This window comes from Copadichromis virginalis, linkage group LG15 (assembly GCF_057382275.1).
Source record: "Copadichromis virginalis isolate Kocher_CV1m ecotype Utaka linkage group LG15, C_Virginalis_male_GT1.1, whole genome shotgun sequence".
Classification (NCBI taxonomy): domain Eukaryota; kingdom Metazoa; phylum Chordata; class Actinopteri; order Cichliformes; family Cichlidae; genus Copadichromis; species Copadichromis virginalis.
Window position 1 is genome coordinate 10,439,042 of NC_140632.1, and position 16,113 is coordinate 10,455,154.

Consider the following 16,113-nt stretch of genomic DNA (forward strand, 5'->3'; position numbering starts at 1 on the left):
AGAAGCATTCAGTAGAGATATTAAGGTGGAATTGGTCACAACCTGAAGTTGTATGCACTTGGCTTATTTCAACAGTGGAAATAATCCACTTACACCCACTCTGTACTTTTTAGGTGATTAACAGAACAGTGCTTTTGACGTGGTCATTATTGGCATGTATTAGCAGTTATGTATATATAAAAGCAGTTGCAGTGTGTCACACTGTCATTAAGGGCCCATTTGCTGAAGTGTGTTGCCCCCCCAACACACTTCAGCTCATTTGCACCTGTGAAAGAAACCCTAAAGCAAAACACTCCCAGGCGTTGCCATGATCCGTCCCCTTCCTCCTGGTTCTCGCAAACTTAGCCGTTCTCTCAGGCAGCTGGACATGTTGTGTTTGCAAAGAAAGGGACAAACTCAGAGGTCTTTGCTTACATTTTGTCTCCGTCGATGGAGATAGTTTTACATCCGCGATCACCCACTTTGGCTTGGATACGCTCACTTGGTAAGCTTAAGAATTAGGAAGAGTGTGTGTTTGTTACATTTCGACAGCATTTTTATTCACACAGTGACTTGTGATGGCCTCATCGAGCTTCTGTTTCTGGGACTGGACTAGTGGGACAGAAAAGATGTGATCGCTTTATCAGCAGATATGACTGAGAGAAGGGTTTTGGATAATGAAAAGTGCCTCTCCCTGACCTTGTTAATTAATGTCCTTTCAATCTAAACAGTGGTGTATTTTGTGTAGCCTCAAAGCCTCTTTGTTAATAGTAAGCTTCCAAAGTGCCCAGCAATGTGGCCTGTTTGGTATCGGTGTCTTTGTCATATTTTATTTTTTTCGAGGAAGGATTTTTACAGTTAGGTAAGCGGTTTAATGGAATCAGTTGCCAGTAGTTACGAGTTTTTTGAGTTGGTATCGACTGATCAGCGATTCCCTCCAACTTGTCCCAGTAAGCTTCTCCCTCCCCCTCTTGACTCGTGAGGCCTACTGTATGTGTGTGATGTCACAGATAAGTGTCATGTTGATTGAAGGCTGTTAAGTCTGCCACCTTCATGCAAAACACTTAAGCCTCCTTCCCCTTCCTTTTCATCTGCAAATACAATGAAACACTTTGAATAGTCAGTACTTGGGGACATTTTTCCACCACTTCTTTATTACTTTATTCTTTATTTACTTTTTTTTTAAAGTTGGCCAACAATGCTGCTCTTTGGAAGACTTGCAGGGCCACACATGTTTCGGTTCTTAGTTCATTATTATTTTCGCTGTCCTTCATTTTTATGTCAGATTTCATGGAGAGGTTTTTTGTTATATCATGCAGAGGGAACTATATCGATCCTTAATCTGCTTTGTTTACCTCTGCAGCGGTGTCTAACCTGGATGAGGAGAGCAAGTGGACGGTTCACTACACAGCTCCGTGGCACCAGCAGGAGAACGTCTTCCTACCGGGAAGCAGGCCGCCCTGCGTAGAAGACCTCCACCGCCAGGCCAAAGTCAACCTCAAAACTGCCCTGCGAGGTAAAGACAAATCAAAATAGAGCACGTTATACACCACACACTGGAGCGACATATGAAGGAATTAGTTTTAGATGGGATGATAGATAAAATTGCCAAAATGTTAGATATGTAAATAAAATATCTTAGTAAGAAGAAATGTACATGGCATATATTTACACAAATAGCGAAGGGAAAATGCTGAATGTGAGCCAAACCAGTTACAAACTGTTGAATCTCACTCATGGGACTGTTGGTAGGTGGTGTCACTTTTATCGGAGTAAGCTCGTGACACTGGTACATTTGCCTGTAACTCAAAAAAAGATGTCCCGACTTGTGAGTTGTGTTCAACTGACATCGCAGACTTGTTTGTCCCGCTCAGTGGGGGAAGAGGCTCAGGCTTTGCTGACGAACAGAAACTCACAGCAGAGTGACAACTTGTTCAACTGGTCACAACTTTCCCAGGAACAGGAAGTGGGAATACCAGCACCTGTTCCTGGGAAAGCTGCCCCTCAACCATTTCACAGATAACAGTTTAGGGGAAAAAAATCACATATTTCCGAGTTTCTGTGTAGGACTGAGTGTATGACTGTACTACATTTGTTTGCATGCTCACCAGGGCCGGCCTTGTGTGTCAGCTGATTAGACACAGAGATAAAAGGCAGAAAGAGAGATAAACTGGAAAGTGTTTGAAAGCTGATGCTTACCGTTAGTGGGTTAATCACCGGTTCTAATGCACACACCCTGTTTTGTCTTCTGTCTTTTCCAATTTTCAAACCCCTGAACTGTTGCTGTTCTTAAAACACCACCTGGTAGGTGGGATTAATTCAGCCCCCCTCCCTCTCATCCTGTCACCAACCTATCAACCTGACAACACCACGTATCCCCGGGGGTCCTAACGACAAGACAACAGGTGTCCAGTGAGCGAGCACCTGTGGTGTCTGTTTAAGCCTCAGTGCGCTTTACAAGCAGAGAACATTTACGGTTTTAGATTTTATCCTTGTTGGAGAGCGGAGCTTACCCGACTTTCAGTGAGCTTTGACTTTTTTTTTCTTTTTTCTTTTAGTACTGTACTTTATATGTGATCTTTTTTTATTTAATGAGGCTTGTGCCATTATCTCACAGGGCAATAATCAATCAGTCTGTGATATAGATTATAGACGTCTAATTAGGGGAATGCAAATGTATATTGATAAGTCTTTACGGGCTGATCTTCGCGCTGTACATCTCAGCCAACAGAGGAAACGTATGTTAGTGCAGCCATGTTTCTAACCTGAAACTATTTATTTATATTTTACTGTAAACCCATATTCAGAAACATTTCTAAAGTCCATAGTGACAAAAACTTGCCGATAGGAACTTTCAGTCCATATGGCCATGGGGGACGTCTTCATCATGAGGACAAGCTGTAAAACAGCTAAAAGTCCAACATTTATTTACATTATTTTCCAAAGCCATCCAGTGGGCCAGACGGAGTCTTTGCCAGGCCGATTCAGGCCCCCTGACCTTATATTTGACACTCCTGGTGTAGTGTATATGGCATTCACTTTATAAAAGTTGTTGGGGTTTCATAAGGAATTATATATTATTTTTTCGTAAGGAAGGTAAGGTAGTGTAAAACTCAATAGCAAATAAATCACAAAAGTAAACGTTACGCTCACAACACTAACAGTTTAGAAGTTTTATGTGGAGGTGAAACGAGGATCAGTCCCTGGGTATTGTAATCATATATACTACACAGTGCCACGAGGCTGATTTATTCTTTGCAAAGCCTAATAATCGATATCCAGTCGGATAGAAATGTGCGTCCCCTCTTTGTCCTTCTAAAACTCTCACATGGGCTTCAGCGTGTGTTTAGTGGATTATTGAAAATGTGCCAGCAGGCTGAAATACATTTTTAAAGTTGCATAACACGGTATTGAGTGATAACTGCAGGATCCATTTTGTTTGCCAGTGTTTACGATGAAATGAAAGAAAAATAATGTTTAAATACTTTCCCCCTGCATCCAAAAAAGTCAGTCATATCATAGTCATGCACCATCATCAGTACCTACTCCAGAATCAACGTCATCAGTTCCCTGCAGCTGTCACAGCTTTACATGTAGCCCTGACAGTTGCACCTTTGTGTTTTTTATCCTCTATTTCAATTTATATCAGCTTCAGATTGGGACACATTAGTGGTGAAACCAGTGGGACGAATGCAGTCTTTAGGTTTTTTCTTTGTACATCTGTACCTGCATCTAGCCCATTCACATGAAAACAATATAACACCTTTACCTGGCACAAATTAAAGTCCGCAGGTCAAAGGTCAGGGTCACTAAGACCTAATGAAAAACACATTTTTAATAGAAGATTTCCTTCACTGTTAAAAGTATCTGAGAGACTCATCTAGTTTCTGCTTTTCTTTTCATATCACTTACTTATCCCACCCCCACCCCTATCAGTTCTGCCTAGCAACAAGCCACACTTAGCTCATCAGAGCTTATTTATTTCATTTACCGTCCCCAATCATGCAACACCAATCATCTGAGCAGTTCCACTTCCCGTCATCGTCCTCATTATCATTGCTTTCTGAGTCCCATCTTCCACCGTTTCACCGCATCAACTTGTTGTTACAGTATCCACGCACGCAAGCCCCATCAGGATCCATTTACTGACAGCATTATACATGCATCAGTGTGCCTCTGTGTGGAGATGGGCTGTAATTAGCAGTGGAAATAAAAAGGATGTAAAAAGGATCAGGAGCAGCATGTTTTAGGTGGCGGGCTAACAGTGATGTGAGCACGCACGCATGTTTAATTCACCAAAAGGGAGTTTGATCCTGCGAAACACACTGAATAAATATCCAAGATGAAAGATTAAAAAAATCAGTCATTTATAGAAGGGTTTTTACATTTGAATCGATCAGGATTACATCACAGAGAAAGATGAGATGTCAAAAAAGAAACACGCTTATTTTAAAGTGCCGTTAATTTTAGGGAGAAGCGTAGAAGTTGGATTTTGTGGTTATTTTAAATAAGGTCGCAACCTCATAGTGTGTTTGATCATTTCATCCTTCATCAGTAAAAGCATGAACAACTCTTGAGGCTTTTTTCTGAGGATGTTTAAGAAGTATGTGAATTTAATTGCCTCCTAAAGACCAAACAAAGGATGCATTAGTAGATATTTGCAGAGGGAGAGGAAGAGGGAGATGATGTGCTAGATTCCCCCCTGAGAGGAAAAGGGGGAGGATGAGAGAGCGAGAGAGAGGGACGCTTCTGCCATCTGTGTGTGACAGACTGAAGCTGATACCCCCCTCCTCTGGTTACACACACGCACACACTTGCCGTCTTATCTCACTTTGACGTACATACATCACAACCTCATCACGGCAGGTGGTGACGAGAAGAGGTGTGAGGCACGCTTGGCAGAGTCCAGCAGGGAACTTAGCGAAAACACACACACACAGACAGCAAATGGTTTATTCTACAGTACACATTTGATAATACAACACTATGTTTATGTCCCATAAATATTTCACACATTCTTCTTATCGTTGTGTTATGGGATGAAAGTTTGAATATTTAATAGCATCTGTTTGGATTATTTGGTAGTATATTCATGGAAATGAGTGAAGCAAAGCTTTGTATTGAGTGTATTTAAATAGTGCGAAATAAAATGTCGCTTTCATTATGTGAAAATTGCACCTTTCAGCAGGATCAGAAAGTTCTCATCAAAGGCCACCAAAGCAAATAAGTTTAAGACCTGTTTCTCTGTCTCTTTCTTTGTTCTTCAGAATGTGACAAGTTGAGGAAAGATGGTTTCCGGAGCTCCCAGTACTACTCTCAGGGTCCCACCTTCTCTGACCCCATTCAGTCCACCAGCAGCCTGCAGGATGACGGGGATGATGAAAATGATAAGAAGGTATACATAATCACAGTATGCATGTATACCCACCTAATTTAATGTATGCTTTCAAATGTAGCAGGTACAACAGGCTCTGCATTCTATTTGCATACAGGTGCAGAACACGTGCACAATAATTTAAATGGTGTTAGGCTCCCCTCTAGTGGCTGGAAAAAGAAGTGCTACCAAGTTTCAGTCTTGTCACATTGTGTAGCTTTCGGTCTTTCCATTTTTCTGTCTAATTTCTCAAATAAGGTGAGCGTGATCAGTACTGGGCAAAAGTCTTGAGCCATCCATCATTTCTTTATTTTTTTTCCTAAGGCGCCAGACTTTCTTGTAATTTTTTTGAAGTGGTCTTGAGCAATAGTTTCTGAAGGTTTTTCAAAAGTTTTCTCAGGAAATTGGCTGCTTTTTTACTTGTTTTCATTCCAGCCCAGTCACTCTGACCTGTGAATCATTCACGCATTTAAAAAGACACCAAGCCTGTGTTCACATAACAGAGAACTTTGCTAATACATAAATACATAATTATTTCCAAGTCGTTTGTTGAATCTATGAAAAATATGAAAGATAACACAGAGATAAAGTACTTGGCATATTTCACCATGGTGTGAGGATACTGGAGAAGTAGAAGTGGCAGAAAAAGAGAATTTACAGCAGATGAACAAAATCTGAAAGTCATGTCATGAGCCCAGACCTCAGTATTATTGAAACAGTGTGGGATCATCTTGATATTTTTCCCAGAAAAAATATAACTAAGCAAGGGGTTCCTCTAAACATTTGCAGAGCATTGTAGAAGAAATGCACACTTGTTGACCACAGTTGTGGGGCCTGTGATTTTTCTGATGTCTATAAACACTTCAAGAAAGAAACTAAAGAAGAGAAACAGAAATTTGAGGCAGAAATAAAGACGGGTAGAAAAAAATTAACAAGAAAATGAATCCGAGACAAAAACTATTATTTCTTGCTCTTTTCATCTGACAGACAATTTGTGTGAAGTGAAGCGTAAATGGTCAGAAAGCTGCATATTTCTCATCTTCTCGTTTTTATTTCGAACACACACACAGTGTGATGTGAAGGGCACTCAAAAGGGTTAGTGGGTCTTTCACTGTGTTGTCCCTTGGAGCCCCTCGGTTTCATCCTCGCTTTGACCCCTGACTTCCATGTTGTCTTTCTAAACTGTCGCCTCCCATCTCTTGTTTGTCCTCCTGTTTTCTGCACACTCACCCCATCTCTTCAGCTCAAGCCAATCCCCCTCTGCCCTGCCTTCCTTGCCCCTTCTTCCACTGTTCTGCTGTTTGTCCCCCTCCTGCTCTCTTCCCCATCACTTCCTGTTGTACTGAGACCGCTGAGCCTAACTTTGCCTGACAGCAGCTTCTAAAGAAGAAACAGGGCTCCCGCTTGAGCCACAGCTATGCAAAGTAATAAGCCATGCTTGGAACCAAACTATTGCTGAGATGTTTTTATATACATCCCCTCTCTTCACCTCCCCTTTTTGCTGCCCCCCATATTTACCCATCCATCCGTGCATTGTTTGTATGAATGCACTCTCAGTCAGGGGATAGGAAAAGTTTGAGTGATGCAGTAGTAATTGGTGGCAATCATCTGGATTTTGTAACTACCTATAATTACTACAATTTAGAATCATTTGGAAAAAGTGACACAAATGGCACTCACATCAACCTAAACAACATTGCTGCCATGCTCTGGACTAACTGCTCAACTTCAAGCCTGGACACTGGGGTAAAGCACCGCTGTCTGTTGCTTTCTGCCGTAAATTCACAATCCAGGGCCCTTAACGTGTCAGCACAGTTTACTGCATGAGTGATTCTCTCTCTGTGTCTCTCCCCACTGTTGCTCTGTAGCTTTTATCCTCCAATCTCCGACTGCTCTGTCAGTTCTCTGTGGCGGGTGTTTATTTGTGTGATTGTGTGTGCATGGTTGACCGTTTCCATTGGATAGGATGTTTACGGGGCCGCAAGCTTCTAAAGGTCACAGCAGTGTAATATATTAAAGTTTGTTCAGCTCATATTGGCACAATCTGTCATTTATGGTTCTGACTAGTAAATCCTATGATATTTATTTCCACTCACCTTTTATACCGTTATATAGACATTTATTCTTAGTAATAACTTTTATGCTTCGATCTGATGCTATTTTTATGTATTGCCTTTCATTGTGTCGCATCATGTTACCTCTTTCCTTGTTTCTTTCCTTTCCTCTCTTTCTAGTATTTCTTTCTTCAGCTTTACCCCTCATTAACATGTTATCTTTCTCTCAATCAGTCCACTGCTTCATCGCTGGAGGATGACAAATCTCAGCTCTCCATGAGGTCTCAGACGCCACAGGGCATGGGCGAAGGAGGGGAGGGGTCCGACCCTGACGGACAGGTGGTATGGAACAAGGCTGCCCTCCTCCCCACCCCAGAGGAGAAGATGAGGCGGGCAGCTCAGGCCGTACCCACAGACATAGTTGCCATCAATGTCACAGGTATGTCACACCTCATGACTTCATTCAGTCCGTCTCTCAACTGCTAGCAAGTAGCAACCATTCTTCATCGCCAGGTTGAGAACCAATGTCCCGATCCATCCGTAGCTCCATTTTTGTACAGTTTAATCGGCCTCATTCGTCCCTGGTGTCTTTTATTTTGCATTACCATCTCACTGACAGGCCTTTTGCTATTAAGGGAAATTTCTGACTTTTTTAGCAGTTTGATTGAGGTATCCGATGATAAAGAGAGTGTCAGCATGCTGACATGTCATGAGAAATTTGCATTTCAGTTTATTAGTTTAATTAGTTTTCACTGTTTCTGTTTACAAAAAAGAAAAAAAAGTCACATATTTCCTTTAATCAACCTTCTGTGAATGAGTGATTGCAGAATAATAGAGAACTGTATCCAGTCATCCACAGATGGGGTCAAACTTGCACGTGGCACTCAACCATGTCTTCCTCCTCTATGTTACCTTCACTCCTCTCATCATGCCTCTTGCAGACTGACCTTTGCCTTCCTTTATGCATGCGTGAGCGTGTGTTTATGCCTGAAAGTCCTTTGACAGCTTATGCCAGGGTCAAGGCTTTTCATCGTCTTTGTGTCAGATCACTGGCTGTTTGACAGATAAACACTCGTACACAGCAAATTTGTGTCAACTCAGTTCCCCTGTTAGCGCGCCACATCTTTCAAGGTTTTCCGCCACTCATAGGTACACTTATCTTAAGATTTGTTCATGAGATTCTTTTGGAAGGAGTCCAGCGGTGGGATGGACTCGCAGATAAGATAAGATAAGATAAGATAGAACTTTATTAATCCCTCGGGTGGGTTCCTCTGGGAAATTCGATTTCCAAAAAAGCACAGCACCGACAGAAGTTACAGAGTTACAGAATATTATATATAACTCTCAGTTCAGCATCAACATCTATATTTTATTGTTACAGTTAATATATATGCAATCTACAGCCTTTTGACACTAATTAGCATTTAACGTGGTCCCTCGCCACACAAATCAGTGTTGTCACTTCAAATTAGTGGGAAAAAAGGAGTAAAACACCCACCGAGAGATCAGGGGCTTTGCCACTTTGGGAGGAATTTGTGATCGCAGCTATCCGCCCTTATATCGGTTTCTATTTCCCTGACGCCTGCAGGCTGTCACCAGCTAGTGAGATAGCAGAAAGAGCAGCAGTTCATAGCGACATATCACTCTTCCTTCAGGGAAACCGGACTCAGAGCGAGGAGATTATTGAGAAGCAGTTCATGTTTGCATGAGTACGTGTGTGAGTTTGAAAGCACCTTTCATCCCATATCTGTCCTTTCGCATGTTGAGCTTTGTGGTAAGAGCATGTACTTCTCATCTCACACATCTTACATCAATGTATGTTTATACCCTGTAATGGAAGTTTGCATAAAGGCCAGCCAAGGTTTTCTTTGTCAGACCCCTTCCTTTTGTTTTTGATTGGCATCACAACCATTTTCTCTCCGTGGGTTGTAAAAGACACTTTGGCTGGTTGGTGAAAAAGTTCAGTTCACCCAAATAACACAATGCATTTTCTCAATTAGGCTAAACTTTCTCGTGTTGAAGAGGAAGATTCACATGCTTGCTGCACAACATGTTTTTGTGGATCACTCTTATCCCACCACTGAGCATAATCATACTTAACTAGAAAGTGTTAAACCTTTCTATTTGAATCCAGCTTTAGTTCAGAAAAATGCAGACTTTTTTTCAAGTCCAGTTAGTAGTTTGGATATGTTGGATATCCAGACATAAGAACGATTTTAGGTATTTAATATTTAGCATTTCTCAGGAATTGAATCAGAAGAATCAGAATCAAATAACTTGTTAATCCCAGAGGAAATTTTGTTCACATTTGCTACAAGACAGTAACTAACCAATTAAAGTACAAATTAAATGATATAATATTAATACAAAATATAACATAATGTCTCTAATAAATAAATATGAAAATAAATAAAGTTAAAATTCAGGTGCCTCTCTTATCATATTAACTTGATAAGGGGAATAGGTGTTGTAGTCTGTACTTACACTTGTGACGTCTCCTGTCATATTTTGCTATATTCTCATTTATTATTTGTTTAGAACAGTCTCCGGTTCCACACGAGGGGTTTCCAGTATGTGATTTTGCACCTTAATATAAATATAACAGAAATCCTCAAAGACACTCTTGAGTAATATCATCCTTTTAAAAAAAAAAAAAAGCAATGCATTCATCCTTAAAAATAAATAAAAACTAAAATCTTAAGTTTTTAGAAGCACAAATCAGTTTGAGACTTAAAATAAAAGCAAGGAAAGAAAATGCTGATTTGTAATTTGGTTGAACTGACCTTAATATTTCCTGCCCTGTTGACGTTGCATGTCCAACTTGGAAAAAACAAAAACCCTCCGCATGTCTGTTGAGTTTGTTCCTTCTGACTAACCGACTGCTGTTTGCCTGTTTGTCCGCCTGCCTTGCTCTCGCCCTCCCGGCTACCAGGGGCAGTGTTTGACCGACAGGCGAGCATCCGGCGCTCCCTCATTAACACTGACACCGTGTCCCGCCGGCCCAAGAAGGTCAAACGCAGAAAGACTATATCAGGGCTGCCTGACAACATCAACCTGGAGCTAGGTATGGATCACTGTGGAGCTACATGTTGCCCTCTGCTGTCCACAGACCTGTCCCAACACGCTAGACAAGCATCTCTTCTTCCTTTCTTTACTGCCAGCAACCTTGTTCTCTATAGGTTTATGCTTTTATCACACATAACTGTGTACAGTTAGAAACTTGGCGAGCCCAGGAGGGTCAGACTGACTCAAGTGAGCTCACAGTGTTGGATAAAGGATGTGCAGCTGCTACAGCTGATGTCTACATTATCATTTGTCCTCATTCACTCTCCTCCACCCGAGGATCTGCAGCCAAGAACAAGTTATGAAATCATTTTTTGTAGTTCTGTTGTTTTTCTTGTCTTTTTGTTATACTGCTTAAAAAACTTCTAACATAACAGCAGAGTTTGCCAGTTCTGTCATATGGTAGAAGGTAACGTCAGACTTTGCTTCTGATTGGTTGATCATTTGGATCAACTTTCTGAAGTCCTTTTGTCTGTGATGTGTGTATATCTCTGTGTATATCTGTATAGTGTATGCTGGTAGCATAAGATTATTAATAAACTATCTATGAGACAACAAGCCCTGATCTCAGGTCGATAAGCCACCTTCACATGCTCTTTCTGAGCATTATCATCCTGTCCTACATTAGAAATGTAAAGATGCTGAGGTCCCCTCAGAGTTACTCAGCTGAGCCCAGTGTTAAGCGAGTACTAAGCTCACTAATCTGACACAGTGTTCTGCTGACAGCACCGCATGGCTAATGTTTATTTACACGTCATTGAGCTTCGGGATGACAGCACCATTTAAGGGAAATGTCATTGCTCTGTGCGATAACATCGCCCAGGCTGATAGGAAAAGAGCTTTAAAGTCTGGTTAGTGCCCAGCTGACAACACCCTCTGAATGTCATGATTACTGGGCTGGGATAATTGTCCCAGTGCTCCATCCCTCCCCTCTCCTTGCACCAGAGCTGCCTGCAAAGTAGACCTGCAGCTTAATCTATCGCAGCAGCAACAGCCGAGCTGTCAGTCCAGCTTTTAGCAAAGGAGGAGGAGAGTGTATGTGTGGTTCAGAGCGAATGGAGAGAGAGAGAGAGAGAGAAGAAAGGACGCAAGAGTGTGTATGTTTTGGAAGACGAGCATCAACAGTAGAAGCCACCACAGATGGGAGACACAGTAGACATCCTCTCTCGTTTTACGACTCAATCTTCAAACTGTTTGTTTATTAGCTGGTATGTTCAGTGTGCATCTTTCTGTTATGTGCATTTTATGTTTGTCCTTGTGCATGACAGGGCTGGCTTGGCATGCACATGTGTCTTCTTGTATGTCTGTGTTCCTATTTGTGTTTTTTTTTGGGGGGGGGGGGGGGGGTTTCTCTGCCTAATGCTTAACCAGCTGCCTATCCTGGCACCCAAGGAGACTACTTCATTTTTCTATCTGATGTAGCCAGCGTAGGAGAAGCGTAGTAGCAGAGCCTCTATTCCTTCTCTCTGTCTCTCCTCATATCCTTTTCTCCATAATGAAGTAGACCAGAAGTTATTAACGTAAATCAGGTTACGCCAAATCAAATTAATTAGCTTCCATGTGACCAGTTTATCTGACATTCCAGCCAGAAGAGCAGAAAGGTTTGTGGCTGAAGAAGTTATAGCAAGGGGGGGGGTGAAGGTGGGGTAGCAGGAAGAGGAATCACATGTTGATATGTTTCTTTTTTCTTTTTCTTTTTTTTTTGACAACAGCAAAAGGACACGGCGGAGATCTCCGGCCACATTCTATGTTCCTCCCTGGACAGTACTCCACACTTGGCCGTACTGGGAGTGTCAACTCAACTCTCCGACGTTCGGTGACCAGAGACTCGAGCTGTCAGACAGAAGAAGTAAAGATCGTGCCCCCGTCCATGAGAAGAATTCGAGCACAGAGAGGACAGGGAATCGCTGCTCAGATGGCTGGCATATCCGCTTCCTCTTCAACAGGAAGTATATCCATCTCCAGCAGCAACAGCTCTGGAATAGTGATGCTGCCGCAGCATTTTAATGGAGACCCGTCGCGTTTTCACAGTCTGCCCCGACAGGGCGCAAGAGTGTCCCTCAGTGCCGATCCCATCTATAGCAGCACGCCCATCAAGTCAGAGGAACATCTGCAGAGGCAAATTGGAAAGCTTCAGGTCGACGATACTGTGGTACACATGAGAAACGCCCCGAGGACAGGAACTTTGCCCAGGCCCAAGTCCCAGGAGTTGAAGGGGACACTGTCCAGTGAGTGGGGCGGGGGTCCGGCATGTGTGGTTTCCCCTCATGCTGCTTATTCCACCTCGTTCATCCCCAATGCCACCATGTCCAGTTCTGCTGAGGTTATTACCCTTAACACCTCGAGCCAGCTCACCCAGTCCCCGGTCTCAGCTTACCCCGCAGCTCGAGCGCTCAGTCTGGCTTCCCCAACTAATGCTGACCCGCTGATCTCTAGTCCAGCAGCCTTCACCCACAGCTCCACCTGCCCTGCCTTGGCCACGTCTACTCCTACTCACACAGCACAGGATAGTGGCCTGAAAGTCAGAGCACCTGCCAGTGAGTCAGGTCACTCTGACAGTAGCACCCACAGCCACAGCACCTTGGCCCCCACTCCACCATCTTGTCTGCCGGAGGAGAACTGGATCTACGACACACCAGAAAACGTGGTGGCTCCACACCGCACTCTGACCTCCAGTTGCTCCACTCCAATCAACCAGCTCTATGGCAGCCTGGATCAGTCCTCTAGGACCACTACTGATTCCAGCTCTCTTTATTCCCAGGACAATGATGGATACTACACCTCTATGCACCTGGACTCAGGCCTGCGCTCGCGCAGTCACGGTAGCGGGCACGGGGTGGCAGCTGGCCGGGCCACCAGACACAGCATGTACGAGTGCCGCGAGATGGCCAATCAGGAGGACTCTGGAAGCCTGTACAGTGACCGCTCGCTGTCACGCAGCATCTCCCTACGCAAATCCAAGAAGCCTCCCCTGCCACCAGCTCGCACGGATTCTCTCAGACGCAAGCCAGCTGCAAAAATGCCCCCCGGAGGCGTTAGCGCCATCAACGGTGCTAATGGGGAAAGGGGTACGACACTTAATGAAACTCTAATTGCAAGCTTGCAGCAGAGCCTGCAGATGGGGTTGAGAGGAGGGAAGGGAAAGGGTGCGTCGCCATCATCAACCTCTCACAGCCCAAGCAGCGATTATGATGACCCTTGGGTCCTCAGGCCGCGCAGTCACAGCAGCATCAGTGCAGGCAGCTCCGCAGCATCACTAGCAGCTAACGCAAACTGCGGCGGCGTGTCTAGTGTGTACTCTCTATGCCATGTGACACCTGCCCACAGTGACACCAGCAGCCTGCGCTCTGACTACGCCGACTCTTGGGGCTACTACATGGACTACCCTCGTAACAACTCGGACCAGGGGGAGCAGACACCCCCAGCCCATGCCGCAGATAACATGTCAGCCGGCGTTCACCCAGGAGTCTTACAGAATGGAGGAGGGATTCACAAAAGTCAGATCCCTGGAGCTCCAGGTCAGGAGCGAGAGGTGTCGGCGAAGCCCAAAGCTTCCACCTCCTCCCCAGACCGGGTGCATAGACTCACCTCGCCATCTAGTGGCTACTCCAGCCAGTCCAACACTCCCACAGCTGGAACCCCAGTGCCCGCCTTCGCCAGGTCCATGTCTCCCTCGGGCGGCCGGCCAAAACCCAAAGTCCCCGAGAGGAAGTCCTCTCTCCTCTCATCAGTTTCCATGTCCTCCTCTTCTACCTCCCTTTCCTCCAACACTTCAGACTCACTTAAGAGCAACGGTCCTCCTCCTCCACCACCACCTCTCCTCTTCTCCTCCTCCTCAACTCCCAACACCCCTCTCAGCCCACCTCCACCCTTCCCTCCCCCTCTACCGCCAAGCTCTAGCACAGCTTCCCTGACTCCTCCACCAGCTCCCCCATTGCCAACCACTCCCCAGGGAGGTTCTCTAAGCCTGAACTCTACTTGCTCCACCTCCCCGGAATTCCCTCCACCTCCATCCCCCGAGATGCTGATTCACCCGAGTTCATCTCCCAATGGGAGCTTCAGTCCCCCTCCTCCTCCACCACCCCCACCTCCTCCTCCTCCTCTGCTGGCTACTGTTACAGCTTCCTCCTCCCCATCTTTTAAGAAGGCACTAAATGATGCTCCTAAAGAAGCTCCTTCTAACAGTCCCACAAACTCACCTAAGCCCCTCATCACACCATTTGCACTTCAGAGCGTTCAGCTTCGTTCAGTCAAGCGACCAGAGAAGGAGATCACAGATGACAACAAAGCTGAGAAAACAGGGATGGACCTCCTTCAGGGGCTAAAGCCTCTGAGCCTGGATAGCTGTTACTCTCAGGAGCATCCCACTGTCTTACCCCTTTTGAACAGCTCTCTGGAAGCGGATTCCCATTATTCCTCACCATCGCCTGTGTCAAAGCTCCTGGAAGAGTTGTCACTGGATGACAGCATCACAGAGGACTCACCGGACATTGCCATCGTAAATGGAAAAGCTGATGATGAGAGTTACACACTTGTGAATGGGAATGAAAAAGAGGAGGCACTAGCATTGCCCCGTCCCGCACAGAGCCACGAAAGCTCTCCCATCAAGCAGAAGGCCCCACCCCCAGCAGTCTCCAAGAAGCCCAAATTTTCCCTTGTCCCACCAGTAAGCCCCCAAACAATAAATAAACTGTTTCCATCTCAGCAGGAAGAGACTAACATCCCCCAAACAGAAGACCAAGTAGATTCTCCGCGAAGACAAACAAAAGAAGAGGTGAAAGAGGGGGACGGTGAGCATCAGGAGGAGAGAGAAGACACTTTAGAGCATTTAGCAGAGCGCAAAGGAGCATTCACTGAAACCCGATACGAGTCTTGTATCACTACATCTGTTAGCAAGGAGACGAGTAATGCCTCTGGGCTTTATACCAACGGAGAGGCTGATGAAGAAGAGGAAGAGGACTGTGATGGGGCGAGCAGCACCACAGGGTCCATCAGCTCCAAGGACGACGAGGCAGGTGAGTCTGACTCGTAGTTTACTGAATATGTTTCCACAAAACAAACGCAGAAATGCAGAAACGGAAGCAGAAAGCCTTAATGTACTTATTTGCCAAAATCCTAAGAGGTTAGAAGTGATCCAGCAGACTGAGGGTTGTGCAATGGGTTCCTTTGAGCTGCTGTAAAATTTATTTTGCCCCTAAGCAAGCGAGCTAAACTTGAAGGCAGAAGCTTTTAAAGGTTTGAAAAGTGTGAAAACGAAGCGGGAGCGACGGCTTATCACTGGGACAGCAGCTCTGCAGCCTCGTGCAATCATCCCGCTTACTCTTTATTCTACTCCTCCTTCTATATTTTGTATGCGGAGATCTCTTTTGGCTGCTGTCCCCCTTCTTTTTTTTGTCCCCCCTCCCGCATTGCTGCACACGTACACACACCTCAGCCTCCGCTGTCTACTCGAGTCCTCTCCACCATCCATCCTTCTCTTCTGTCCAAATATTCATTTTTGCCCCTCTGCCTTTTCTCTTGCTCTCTCTCTCTCTTTTTGTGTTAATCGCTCAGCCCGTGTTTTTCCTACTCAGCTGTCCTTCTGTCCCACTCCCGCTCTGAGTTAAGGGAAGGGGGGGTAAGTATCCCAAAGGAGATGCTTTA

General features: G+C 44.7%; 1 protein-coding gene across 5 annotated transcripts in view; it reads left to right on the top strand.

Moving 5' to 3' along the window:
- The window catches only part of nhsl1b (NHS-like 1b), a 101,423-nt gene that overhangs the window by 79,987 nt on the left and 5,323 nt on the right, over positions 1-16,113 (top strand). For 4 of the 5 annotated variants that reach the window (XM_085431842.1, XM_085431843.1, XM_085431844.1 and 1 more), the window contains exons 2-6: positions 1,343-1,495; positions 5,247-5,374; positions 7,642-7,846; positions 10,340-10,471; positions 12,183-15,485. In XM_085431842.1, the coding sequence (XP_085287968.1) occupies positions 1,343-1,495; positions 5,247-5,374; positions 7,642-7,846; positions 10,340-10,471; positions 12,183-15,485 (3,921 nt within the window). The remainder of the gene's footprint in view (positions 1-1,342; positions 1,496-5,246; positions 5,375-7,641; positions 7,847-10,339; positions 10,472-12,182; positions 15,486-16,113) is intronic. The other variant, XM_085431846.1, reaches the window with a different exon arrangement.